At 56.9% G+C, this 13,577-nt stretch overlaps 1 protein-coding gene across 5 annotated transcripts; it reads left to right on the top strand.

The window, feature by feature from the left end:
• The first annotated feature begins 1,159 nt into the window (after nt 1–1,159).
• SLC2A8 (solute carrier family 2 member 8) lies at nt 1,160–11,347 on the top strand. Of its 5 annotated transcripts, none has more exons than XM_046023867.1 (10): nt 1,160–1,278; nt 1,374–1,536; nt 1,818–2,024; nt 3,665–3,764; nt 5,068–5,267; nt 5,997–6,140; nt 6,226–6,334; nt 7,017–7,190; nt 7,607–7,752; nt 10,805–11,346. In XM_046023867.1, the coding sequence occupies exons 1-10, from the start codon at nt 1,223–1,225 to the stop codon at nt 11,057–11,059; spliced, it is 1,554 nt and encodes a 517-aa protein (XP_045879823.1). In that variant the 5' UTR covers nt 1,160–1,222; the 3' UTR covers nt 11,060–11,346. The 5 variants fall into 5 exon arrangements, with proteins under 5 accessions (XP_045879823.1, XP_045879824.1, XP_045879825.1 ...); XM_046023868.1 differs by lacking the exon at nt 10,805–11,346 and adding an exon at nt 9,244–9,872; XM_046023869.1 differs by lacking the exon at nt 1,818–2,024 and having other exon boundaries at nt 10,805–11,347.
• Nucleotides 11,348–13,577: the final 2,230 nt, after the last annotated feature.

Genomic DNA, 13,577 nt, shown 5'->3' with positions numbered 1-13,577 from the left:
TGGGCTAGCATTTGAGGGCCTCACATGTGCTTGGTCTTTCGTGGACATTGCCTCTGCTTATAACCAACCTGGAAGGTAGATACTGTCGTCCCCACTTAGAGATGAGGAAATAGAGGCCCAGAGAGGGATTCGAAGCCAAGCCGCTTACTCTCTTAGCCCTGTTTCTTTCAAGAATTACTCAGCACTCCAACTCAGCTGCCTCACGCAGAGAAGGGTTGGGTACAAATGGCCGAGCCCTAACATCATCCTACCTCCAGCAGTCACTTGGGTGCTCAAGTGAAGAAGTTGGCTATTAATAGCCACAGGAGACTCCAAGACGGCAGGTGTTAAGATGAAGATTCCAGAGTCAGGATGGCCTATGAAGTGAGTGGAACTTAACAGGGAACCTGGGGCTCATCATTTAAGCCCGGATCAGTCACAGATATGAGGGCCCTGCCCAACGCAGCTCCGCAGCACCTCGAGGTCCTGGTGGTTGTCGGCTCGTAGCCGTCAACAATCTGTGGGCTCCGAGTCATGACCCGCACCGAGGTCGGCTGCGGCGCGCAGAGCCATGCGTCTGCCCCCGGCAGCCCGGGTTGCGAGAAGAAAGAGAGCGGCCCAGGACATTCCTCCCTGCGGGTGTCAGTGGGCTGCGCTTGGCCAGGCGCGTTGAACCCCTGCCCCAGGGTACCAGTTAACGCAGAGCAGGAACCGCACAGCCGACCAGACAGCACAGCTGCCGCTACCGTGAGTCGGGTCGGGAAGTCCCGTGCGCGGTGTAGCAGCTCCACCTTCGTCCTGCTAGCCTCATTGGTTGAAGCTAGACAGAGAGGCGGATCCAGGAGCAGACGCAATCCCCGCTTTACACCTTCATTGGCTGGTCCGCTTCGCTTTCTGATCCCGCCTCTGGGTTCGCACCACACTCTTATTGGACGGTTCTACTCTAGGCCCACATACAAACTCCGCCCCACCTAAGCACTGGCTAGGCAGGTCCTAGGGGCGTTTCCAGTGGGCGTCGCCAACCGGCTCTTTTCTCCTATTGGCCGGCTTTGATCTGGAGGGTGGTGCCTAGCGGCGAGGCTACCACCGCCTGGCGTTCCCATTGGCCGTCCCCATCCAACCCCAGAGCCGCCCCTCCCCGCCTATTGGCCGGCTCTGCCCAGAGAGGCGGGTGCCGGCTGCACTCGCGGGACCCGTGGCGGTTCAGGCAAGAGAGCTGACCAAGCAGGCGTTAGCTGCGGACATGTCGCCGGAGGACCCGGAGGAGACACAGCCGCTCCTGGGGCCGCCCGGCGGCAGGTGAGCGGGTGGGGGGGACCCGGGCCCGGGACGCAGCCTCGCCCCTCCTGCTGCGCCCAGGCCGGCGCCGCTCACCGGCCGCCCTGTCCCCGCAGCGCTCCCCTCAGCCGCCGGGTCTTCCTCGCCGCCTTCGCCGCCGCCCTGGGCCCGCTCAGCTTCGGCTTCGCGCTCGGCTACAGCTCCCCGGCCATCCCGAGCCTGCGCCGCGCCGCGTCCCCAGCCCTGCGCCTCGATGACGCCACCGCCTCCTGGTTCGGGGTGAGGCCTCGGGCTCACCCTCCAGCCCGCCTGGGCACCTCCTCCTCCACCCCACGCGCGAGGGGCCCCCGCGCTTACCTGGCTTCGGGCGGGCACTGAGACCTTCCGCCCGGTGCGTCCCGGCTCTCCTGCTGCCGGGGGTCACCCGCTCCCTACCCCCGACCGCCAGCCTGGGACCCCCATCCCCTCTTCCCGGAGGCTGCTGGGGTTGGAGTTGAGGGCGAGGTTGGGCGGCGGCCCGGTGGCGCCCCCTCTCCAGCGTGCGGTCGCCCCGCCCCCAGGCCATCGTGACCCTGGGAGCCGCGGCGGGGGGCGTGCTGGGAGGCTGGCTCGTGGACCGCGCCGGGCGCAAGCTGAGCCTGCTGCTCTGCACCGTGCCCTTCGTGGTCGGCTTTGCCGTCATCACCGCGGCCCAGAGCGTGTGGATGCTGCTCGGGGGCCGCCTCCTAACCGGCCTGGCCTGCGGTATTGCCTCGCTCGTAGCCCCGGTGAGTGCCCCCCAACCTGGCGCCCTGGGACGGGGAAGGACTGGGGGCGTGGTTCTCCCTGGCTGCGGCGTCCTGGGTGCCTGGCACCGCGCCCCTCGCTGGCTTTATCTTCCTTCCCCCCAGCGACTGGCCTTGGAAGGAGCCGCTGTTATCCTTGGTGACAGACGAAGTGAGCTTCAGAAACTGAAGCCCTTTGTCGAGCCGCAACCAGGCAGTGGCGAAGCTATAACTCGAACCCAGGACTGTGCCACTTAACCAGGCCTCTCTTTGGCTCTACAAATAAGATACCACCTGTGGATAGTCACAGAAGCCTAGAGTAAGGCTTAGCTCTCCGGCTGTCATTCGGACCACTGACTCCAGTTCAGCAGGAAAATCCTGCTCTTGTTGGCCCTGGCAGCAAAGGCCACCGGGCTCTGCTGTTCCCCTTCACTAGACAAGAACTAGTCCTCCACCTGCTTCCCCTCGTCTTCCAATGCACTTCCAATGCACCACTGTCCGGCTGACTTGGGAGCCTCCTACCCAGGTGAAATCCAGGGATCTTCACTTACTGGGGCAGAGTATACCTCTCCGTGCCTCACTTTCCTCCCCCGTAAAATGGGAATAATGGCCTTACCTCATGCAGTGGTTGTAGGGATTAAGCAAGACTGCACGTAGAGCCCTGGTGTGGCTTGTGGAGGGCTTGGACCCTGGCAGCGGAAATTGCAGAGTGACCAGTAAACCATTCTGCTGGCCACGAGGCTTGGATGGTCCACCAGCCACACACCAACCTGGTGAAGATTAAAAGTAGTGGCTCAGAGTCCTCCCTAGCCATCCTTTTGCTCCCACCACTCATTTTACCCGCATTTGCTGGGCAGCAGGTAGCCGCTGAGTCGGATTTTATGTTTTGGGTTTTGTCACTGGACAAAAACCACGCCCATCTTACAAAAGGGCATAAGGTACAGAATAGCCTAGAAGTATGGGTAAGACATTTCTGGCCCCGGATCCCAGAGGAAGCAGTGGCAGTCACTGGTAGCAACTGAGGCAGAGTTGGCTTTCACTCACTCTCACTGAGAGTGTGATTCTGGGACCAGCAGCCTGGGTGTCACTGGAGGTAGTCAGAATGTCAGAATCTTGGCGGGGGGTGGGGTGGGGGGGGTTCAGGTGGTTAAGCATCTGCCTTCAGCTCAGGTCGTGATCTCAGGGTCCTGGGATGGAGCCCCACTTCGGTCTCCCTGCTCAGCAAGGAGTTTGCTTCTCCCTCTCTCTCTGCCCCTCCCTCTGCTCCCTTGCTCCCTGCTCTTTCTCAAATAAATGAATTAAATAAGAAAAGAAAGGCAGAATCTTGGGCCGCACCCTAGACCTACTGCATGAGAACCTGCGTTTTATCAAGGGTAGTAATGGAAGTTTGAAAAGCTTTGTGGCCTCCTCTCACACTCACACACACACACAGCAAGCCATGTATCTGTATCCTTACTCCCCTTTAAAACACCTGCTGCTGATCACTTGGGGAGGTATGGGGAGGGCTTTGCTGACTTGGGACCTGCTTTCTTACCTGGCTTGCAGCAGCCCCCCGCCGAGGCTCTCCTCAACTCTGAAGGGCTGAGGCTTTTCAGTTTTAAGAACTCTCAGCCCGAGTAAAGTTTCTTCTTCACTGCCCACAGGTGTATATCTCTGAAATCTCCTACCCAGCAGTGAGGGGGCTGCTGGGCTCCTGTGTACAACTGATGGTCGTCACAGGCATCCTCCTGGCCTACCTGGCAGGTAGTTTCACGGCCTCTCTTTTGATCCCCGTTCATGGCTGTGTGGCCTTTTCACAGCTGTAGACACAGAAGTTCAGAGAGGTCAAGGGACTTGCCCAAGGTCACACAGCCTGTCACATAGACCAGCTCCCTGAGCCTCTGGGCCATGGGGGTCTTGTGACTATGTTCCAGGGAGAGCTGGAGAAGGGGATGTCCTCATCGTCCCAGGGCAGAAGCCCATTGCAACGGGGGTGGGGGCTGACCGGTTAGGTCAGTACCTCACTGTGCAGTGACAAACTGAGGACTTAAGGGGGTGGCTGGGACACCCCTAAAACTCTTCAGCCCAGGGGCTTGGAAGGCCCAAGCATGTCTCTCAGAAATACCAGTACTGAATTTGCAGTGTGAAAGAGGAGGGCTCCAGGGGACCCAAGGGACCCATGGGATCAGCATGAGGAAGCTTCTAGAGGCAGACATGTTTTCATCAGAACTGGGGTGGAGAGAGGCTTCACATCAGACGGTACAATGTCAGGACACTTACTGACTGTGACCTTGGGCCAGTCACACTGTCCCCATGAGCCTTACTTCCTCTGTCTTTAAGTGACGAGAACCCCACCTAGTCTAAGGCTGTCAATGAGAATTATCAAGGGATGTCCCGAGACCCAGAGGGACCAGAGTATGTGCCGTCTGGTTCTTCAGAGTGAGCGACATCCTGGTTGGGCTCTTTGATTTTTGCCCACTTACCATCCAGCAGTCTGGCCGCTTTGGGGGCCCCTCGGGGTGCCACACCCCGAGGTGTGCCAAATGCAGACATTGACATTTGGGACAGACACACACGGGTGTCAGTATGCCTACAGAATTCCCTCCAGCTCATCCTCACCAGCACGTTCCTTGATCAGTTTCTGTGACGGTTGATCCACTGGTGTTCCGCGAAAAGTCTCTCCCACGCTGTCCCCTTTCCTGTCCGGAGGAGCCAGCCCCGCCTGCTGCTTGGTGGCCTTCCAGAGTCTGTGCATATTCACTCTCCCTCCCCTACCTTTTAGACAAAGAGCAAATGCCTCATTCTGGTGTTTAATTGCCGCATAAATATTTACTGAGCCGATGTAGCATCATGACGTACCCACCAGCATTTCTACAATACTTATCAGTCCCAGTTGGTGACGACAATATTGGTGACAAACACGGGCGTAGCCACACGGAGGTAGTGAGGCCCCCCCACCCTTGAAGCTGAGTCCTTGGGTTGGCGAGAGGGCGGCCTGCCCTGATAAGATCCAGCCTGGCCCGCTCCCACTCTGACATCTGCCCCCCTGCCCCCCCCCCCCCACCAGGCTGGGTCCTAGAGTGGCGCTGGCTGGCTGTTCTGGGCTGTGTACCCGCGTCCTTCATGCTGCTGCTCATGTGCTACATGCCCGAAACCCCCCGCTTCCTGCTGACCCGGCAGAGGCACCAGGAAGCCATGGCCTCCATGCACTTCCTGTGGGGCTCTGAGCAGGTCCGGGAGGAGGCCCCTGCTGGGGCTGAACACCAGGTGAGGGGCCGGAGCCAGAGCCGGGGTGGGATGGGACAGAGGGTGGGGGGTGGGTAGGAAACGGGGAGGTATGGCCCTTCTGCGGCCAGGGGAGGCCCGCACAGCCCATCCCCAAGGCTTGGCATACACACGTGGGGAATGGAGGCACAAGTGGGCGCGTTGTCCTCTGTGTGAGCAAGCAGGGACCTGCTGGAGCCCCACTAACTGCCTGGGCCCTAGCCTTGACCTTACTGCTCCAGGAAGAGAAAAGGCCAGCTAGGTCAAGGGGAAACGCAGGTGTGCAGACTTGAGGAATTGGAGTTTTAGGTGGGGCGTTGTAGGGTGGGGAAGAAGACGGAGTCCCTGCCACTCGCCTGCTGTGTGACCCTCACATCCCTAAGCCTGCCTTTCTGCATCTGTAAGATGGGACTCCCAGCACGTGCCTGCTGGTGGCAGGGATTCAGCAGCTACAAGAGAGGCGCTCGGCCCAGGCCTAGCCCGGGGCTGGTGGGATTCTGGAACCCCTGGCTTTGTGTCCATGTAATCTCTTCGTGCTTCCCCCCAACAAATCAGAAAGGGGCATGGGGAGGTGAGGATTTTGTCACCTTACAAATGGTAAGGCTAAAGTGATGCGGGGACCTGTCCCTGATGTGAGGCCCGGGTGACAAGGAGCTGATGCTCAGGGTTTAGGACAGTGGTCCCTCAGGAGCGGGGAGGGAGGAGCCCTGACACTGGCCTCTGTCTGAGCAGGGCTTCCATCTGGCCCAGCTGAGGCATCCTGGCATCTACAAGCCCTTCGTCATTGGCGTTTCGCTGATGGCCTTCCAGCAGCTGTCCGGGATCAATGCTGTCATGTTCTATGCAGAGACCATCTTCGAGAAGGCCAAGTTCAAGGTAAAGAGGCCTCTGCCCCAGCCTGCCTCATCTGGATGCCTAGTCCTGGGGTCTTTGGCTGACCCACCTCGGCCCATCTCCCCAGGACAGCAACCTAGCCTCGGTCATCGTGGGCATCATCCAGGTGCTGTTCACGGCCTTGGCGGCCCTCATCATGGACAGAGCTGGGCGGAGACTGCTCCTGACCTTGTCAGGTGAGGCCCGAGGTCCAGGACCTGGCCCTGTGAAAGCAGGGTGGCACAGGCCAGGTTCCCCACCACGGGCTGGAGGGTCTTTGCTGAGGCCACCACAGGGCAGCAGGAAAAGGCCCGCCGAGCACCCATGAAAACAAGGAGAGTCACATGGGCGCTCCCCCCACACCAGGCCTGCGCTCCCAGAGTCACTGAAGCTTCCCTCAACCCTCACGTTGAGCCTCCAGGCAGGTGCCATCAGGGCCCTCGTTTACGACGGGGAAACTGAGGACCTGGGAGGAGAAGTGACTTGGAAGCTTGGGGTCTTTTGGGGCAAGTGACTTCACCTTTCTGAACCTGTTTCCCCGGTTTGAAATGGGGGCCGGGGGGGGGGGCCATGGTGAAGACCCAGAGACAATCCGCCGCATGGGGGCTAAATCCCTGCTGCTGCTCAGGCCAGGGAGGCTCTGCCTCTGAGGTTCTCGGAGTCTGCTATGGTTCAGGGTCTGATCCGGGGCTGGTGGGGTGGGGCTGGGGGCCGCCGGTCTGGGCTCCTGGGCACCAGTGCTCACAACCCTCCCAGAGAAACCCAGGCCGCATTGCTGTGGCCACACCACACCGAGACTCCAGCCCCGAGTGCCCGCCACACGCCCAGGCTGCAGCCCCTTGTCCCAGGGCCCCGCCCACCGCCACCTCCCGCCCGCAGGTGTGGTCATGGTGTTCAGCACCAGTGCCTTCGGTGCCTACTTCAGGCTGACGCAGGGCGGCCCCGGCAACTCCTCCCACGCGGACCTCCTCGCGCCTCTCTCCGTGGAGCCCGCCAGCGCCAGCGTGGGGCTGGCCTGGCTGGCGGTGGGCAGTATGTGCCTCTTCATCGCCGGTGAGAAGGGGGTCCGTGGGGAGGTTGGGGGTGCTATGGGGACCTCCCATCACCACCAGCTTCCTGAAGCTCCCAGCAAGTCCAGGCCTACCGAGCCTTGCCTCTCTAGAACATAGGTTCCCGCCTCTGCGTTTATGGCGCTGACCCTGTCCCAGGCCCTGAGCTAAGCCCTTCTCTACCCCTTTCACTTAGTGCCCCCCCCCCGCCCAAAACAGCCCTCCAAGCAGGCCCATCATGACCCCATTCTAGAGAGAAAAGCTGATGCGTAAGCAGTGCCGGGACTGGCCCGAGACATTGCTGAAGGAAGGCGCAGAGCTGAGGGGCCGGACTGGAAACCACGAGGCTTTGGCACGGGGGTGCTGTGGAAGCCCGAGGGTCCGTCCGCATGGGCTCTGATGCCTCTCTTGCTCCCACAGGCTTCGCTGTGGGCTGGGGGCCCATCCCCTGGCTCCTCATGTCGGAGATCTTTCCTCTGCACGTCAAAGGCGTGGCCACTGGTGTGTGCGTCCTCACTAACTGGTTCATGGCCTTCCTGGTGACGAAAGAGTTCAGCAGTGTTATGGTGAGTGCGGGCTCGGAGGGCCGCCCCCTCGTAGTCGGTGGGGAGCACTATTCAGAATTACTCTTACTGCGGAAGACTCAGGGTCAGTGGCCTCGCATGCAGGCTGAAGCCACCCTCCCGGGACACCAGCCACCCTGGTCAGGGCTGAGGGGAAGCCTGACGGGCCAGGAAGGGTGAGGAACCCAGGCTATCACCATCTGGGAGACTTCAGGCTCTCCTGGCCAGCAGGACTGGCTTCCGCCGCTGGACGCTGGGAACATGGGCCAGGGTAGAAGGTTCTGTGGGAAGAACCTGGCTGTGGAGTTGACAGGCCTGGGCTCTAAGCCCGCCTTGATCACTTCCTGCTGTGCAATCTTGGGTGTGCTGCTCACCCTCTCTGAACCAGCTTCCTTGGCTGAAAATGGAGGAGGATGACGGCACCTTCCCCTTCAGCTTGTGGGAGCACCCGTTCATTTTAACATCCTGCTACTTTCGCACACGTGAACTGACACAGACCTGGATCCTGCCCCAAGGGCTCCCCAGCTGATAGGGGAGGATGGTTCTGGAGCAGACGGGCCATCCGGTCAGGCATTCATTCCCCTCACGCCCCCTGGGACATACTAGGTCCAGGCCTATTCAAGGAGCCAGGGGCCGCAGTGAGGTAGACAGGGTGCCCTTTCCGACCGGACTGGGATGGCCATGGGCAGGGGAGAGAGAATGAACCACCAGGAGGCTGGGCTAGAGCGAGGAGGGGCAGGCCACGAGAGGCGTGGATGCCTGAGGCTGGCCTGGGCCCGCTCAGATGGGCTGCCCTGGGGACCACGTTGGGAAGACCAGGGCAGAGAAGTGGAGGTGGAAATGGCTTGCTGGGAGCTGTGGGGAGACGAACAACAAAGGAGGGAGGAGATGGTAAAGGACCTGACCGTGACTCCGGAGTGCAGAGCGTCCAAAAGGCTGAGAGAACTTCCGAGGGGGCGTGGGGGTGGCAGGTCCCAGAGGAGGAGGAGCTGACAAGGGAGGGGGCTTTGGTTCTGGCACGGGGAGGTCCCCTGCGCTGGGAGGGCGGCCAGGCTCTGACCGGAGGGAACTGCTCGCTCCTCCCTCCGTGCTGGTGGGCCCCAAGGGCCCTGTGAGCTCACATGTCCCATCTCAAGCTGCTGAGAGCTCACCCATTCCTGCTGGCACCGAGAGGAGACTCCTCTGGAGGCAGGGAACTCAAGACAGGGCCAAAGCAGAGCATGGAGCACGGGTCTGGGGGCCCTGGAAGCCGACTCCAGTGCGGGGGCAGCCCCACTCTAACTTGGTAGCGGGTGTGACAGTGAGCATCAGCTTCCCCGGGCAGACAATATCCACACCCCATATGGTGCTTGGCCCAGGCTTCCAGATGGCCGGGCCAGACCCTCCTTCACTCCCCCGAGCCTGGGCAAGGCAGGCCGGGGCCTCAGCTGGGGATCGCGTGAGGGCCTCTGACCTTCTGCCGCGTCCACACAAGGCCTTCCCCTCTCTTTCCAGGAGGTGCTCAGGCCCTACGGTGCCTTCTGGCTTGCCTCCGCCTTCTGCATCCTCAGTGTCCTTTTCACTCTGTCCTGTGTCCCGGAAACCAAAGGAAAGACTTTGGAGGAAATCACAGCCCATTTTGAGGGGCAATGACAACCCCTTCTTGTGAGCGGCTGCCCCTCCTCTCAGGGCCAGCTTTGGGCTTCAGCGGGGGATGGGGCCTGCCTGTGACTCCAAGCTGGGCCTCAGCCAGAGCCTGGAGCCCCTGCCTGTCCCCAGGGAGCTGGAATCCAGGACCGAAGTCCCTTGGAGCCTTGTCCTCCAGGGCGCTTCCTTCCTACCCAGCTCTCCGCAGCCCGGCAGACCATGGGCATGAGGTTTCCCGGCCCCGGGTCCAATTCCCGCCACCTCTCTGCGTCTCCGAAGGAGGGAGCATCTTGGAAGGGCCTTGTTTCCCTGCAGCCCATTGTCCACAGATCACATCCATCTTGTCACGAAAGCAACACCAGAGGAGGGGGGACTCTTGACTCCTTGTTTTCTGGAGGACATGCTTCTGAGGGGCGGTCCCTGACTTCTCCCCTCATGTGGCTGCATTATCAGGAAGGAGCTTTGTTTGCCAAATAAAGATTTGACTCAGAAAATCAGGTCATGGCCTCTTTGTGTGTTTGAGAAGGACATTTTCCTATCCCTTCCCTAAAGCAGGCCTCCCACAGACTGGGCCTTGCCAAGAACATCTATTGATTTCCTTTTCCTCATGGTCTGCCAGGCTTCCCTTTGGCACTTGAAGGTCATTTCTGACTCCTTCCTTGGGCTCCGTGCCCTGGATCATTAGTCACCAAATCTCATTAACAACAAAAAAGCATCTCTTTTTCTATTGACTTTAATGGAGCCAGAAGTCTTTTACAGATTACTTTTATTATCCACTATATAAGTAATACATGTTTATGTTAGGAAAATTAAAAAACCTAGATTTATTTAGTATAATTATTTTTATAGCAGTTAACTGTCTGCTAGGTGTTGCCCTAAGCACTTTACACATACTAACTCACTTGGATAAATGATACAATAATTATTCACAGGTGCACCTTTCCAGAGTTAACTTCTTTTAAGAATTCGGGTCTATCCCGAAAGAGCTTCCTCCCAACACATATCCTTTCTGGCATCACTAGACACAAGTAGGACATCAAACTTCCCACTCCATGATCTGCTTTTTTCACTTCCGGGCTGTGCAGTCCCACCACGTGCCCACCTCGGCTTTTTCTGTTAAGCCTTGTAATGAGGCTGGGGAGTAGGGGAGTGGAAGTGCAGTGGGGTCCAGGGCAGAGCAGTGGGGAGAGTTTCCGGAAGATTCTGCAACAGCCGCCCTGATTTCAATAAAATGTGCTACGTAATATACAGGACAGCGTTCAGCCTTAGCAAAGTCCAAATTCCTTCGGGCCCTCCAGAAGCAAGGTCACGTCCACGTGCAGCCACGTCTTCCATGGCAATAACTGTATCTACGCTCTTGTTCTTAGCGCCTGCCCAGACGCCCACTGATGGAGTTGAGAATTCACGGTCTGCCACAAATGTCCATTAGGTCAGTTGCAGATGGAGTGGCTCAGGTCTCCCACATCCTTGCCGACTTTCTGTCCACTTGATCCATCAATTATCGAGAGAGAAGTGTGGAAATCTTCACCTGAGAATGTGGATTGTTTCTCCTTGCACTTCTGCTGGGTTTGGCTTCCCGCACCTTGGAGCTCCTCGCTCAGGTGGGTGCACATTTGGGATTGTTAATAGTGATTGCTTTTGTCCTTCAGCATCACGAAATGACCTACTTTGTCCCGGGGAATAGCTCTTGTTCGGAGGTCTCCTTCGCTATCGGTATCACCACCCCAGCCTTCTTTTGATTGGTGCTTCGACAATGATTTTTGATGATACCTTATTACATATTCCTTTTTTCAAAGCATCCTCTACTTTTCTTTGTGATGGAAATGGCTTTGGGCTTTCCCTGGGGATACATACTTTCACTTTTACAAATGAGCTTTATTATGGGCATTATTTACATGCCATGAAATTCAACAGCGGTAGGCATAAAAACCTGATGACTTAGGTCGAATGTACACACAGCTCCGTACCCAGCGCTACAGTCAAGATATAGGACATTTTCCTCACCCCAAAATGCTCCTTCATGTCCCTTTGCAGTCAGCCTTGTCTCTGTAGCTTTGCATATTCTAGACTTTTACAAAATGGAATCACATAATTTGTAGTATCTTGGGTCCGGTTTCTATAACTTAGCGGAGTGCTTTTAAGATGCATCTGTGCCGCACGCCCCAGCGGCTCATTTCTTTTAATTGCTGAGTAGCGTTCCATTGGACGTTTGGGCGAGTTCCAGTTCGGGGCTATCATCACTAAAGCTGCTGTAAACACTTGCTACGAGTCTATGTGTGGAACGGAACTACCAGGTCCTGTAGTAAGTTTACCCTTAACTACACCGTAAGAACCTGCCAAATGGTTTTCCGAAATGGCTGTAACCATTCTGCTTTCCCATCACCAGCGCACAAGAGTTCCAGGGGCTCCACATTCTCAAAAACGCTTGGTAGCCACTGTGAGGCATGAAACCATTTGTACATTTTCATTTTTTGAAAGTTGTTTCCTACTCTCTGATTTCCTCTGGAATCAATTCATTGGCTTATCTTGGTCCTTCAATGCAGCTGGTTTATCTCAAGTATCTGCGGAGCTCTGGTTGTCCATATTTAGGAATGGATCTAGGGGGTTTTAATTACCCGCCTAGTTCATATACAGTGGCTGGTCTATGCTCCCTACCTCGGAACCTGTTCTCAATTCTGTTATGGTTTTTGTTCCCTTTACACATCTTCACTGTCATTTCAGTGGGCACTAGAGGACGAGAAAGGGGAAATGTGTAAGTTCGGTCCACCAGCTTGAAATGGAAGCTCTCTGCGTTCTTTTAACAATTTGTTTGCCACCGGAGTCCTAGTGTGTGGCAAAGAGCAGGTGGTTAAATATCTGTGAAATTCAACAGAGAGGATTTTGTCGTATAAATATGTCAGAACTTAACCTCACATTGTTCCATATTCAGACTGTTTCTGGTTTTCTGCTTATTGATAATTCTGCTACTACATCTAGAGTTAGAGAGGGCGATGAGAGATGGAACAGAGGAGAGATGAGAGACAGAGGTGATAGAGAGATGAGAGAATGAGATGAGAGAGATGGGAAAGATGGTGCAGACAGAGACAGAAAATAGAGACAGAGGTGATGTGGAAGAGATGGACGTGAGCTGGGTAGAGATGGAGATGATGCTGATGTTGGAAGTAGAGATGGTTAAAGTTGTGGGCAAGGAAAACATCATTGTGGCTTCAGTTCTACCTTGGGCTCCTTCCTCCATACCCCAGGGTCCAGGAGCCAGTGCAGCATGGTGGTTAAGAAGCAGTGGGTTTAGTTCAAATTCTGATTATACCATTCACTGCCTGCATGACCCGGACAAGTCATTTAACTTCTCAAAGCCTCAGTTTATTCACCTGTAAAGTGGGCATAATGACACTCTCTCTCTCATGAGGTTGTTGTGAAGATGAACGGAGAGATGTAAAGCACCCAGAACTAAGGATGGCACAGAGTGCCTCAAAGGGACATGAGAAATCTTTACACATTTTTCTCTTCATATTCTATTTCCAACCCTGAGTCCTCAGCAACTCCTACTCACACCATCTCCGATTGCTACCAGCATCCACTTATAGGTACTGATGACTGTGGACATACAGATTCCACACAGAAGACTGTGTGGACACACAGTCTTCAGGACTTCCTGGGTGGGGGGGGGGGGGCTCCTCATCAGACAACAAGATGCCACAGGGACCAGAGCCAGCCCTAGCTAAGTCTTCCGTCTGCCCCAGAAGCCTGGCACAGGACCATGGAAGGCAGATGGAACATCCCCAAAGGACAGGTGCAGCTGCAGAAACTGTGCTTTACCCCTCCCAAGGTGGAACTCTGCAACACCCCCCCCCCCCCCCGCGACACCCCATGTCCTATCCCTCTGCCCCCAGAACTTCCAGGAGAATCCTAGCTTCTGCATTCTTGAGGCAATGAAGAACGCCACCCAGTGGCCATAGGCAGAATCGCACCCGTTGAGGAGTGAAGCACTCGGCTACCTCCCAGTGGCCCTGGTTGGGATCCCAACACCAAGGAAAACCACTACTGCCCACTAGCCATTATAGGGTTCGCGTCTGCTAGGCCTTGTGGCCATGCGCAGAACAGTACCAACTGTAGGGGGCTCGGAGCCAAGGAAGGCAGGCAGTCTCTGGAAGCTGTAAAAGGTAAGAAACACGATCCTCCCCCAGAGTCTCCAGAAGAAACAT

The sequence above is a fragment of the Meles meles genome, chromosome 11 (assembly GCF_922984935.1).
Source record: "Meles meles chromosome 11, mMelMel3.1 paternal haplotype, whole genome shotgun sequence".
Classification (NCBI taxonomy): Eukaryota; Metazoa; Chordata; class Mammalia; order Carnivora; family Mustelidae; genus Meles; species Meles meles.
This window is presented reverse-complemented; position numbering and strand designations above follow the sequence as displayed.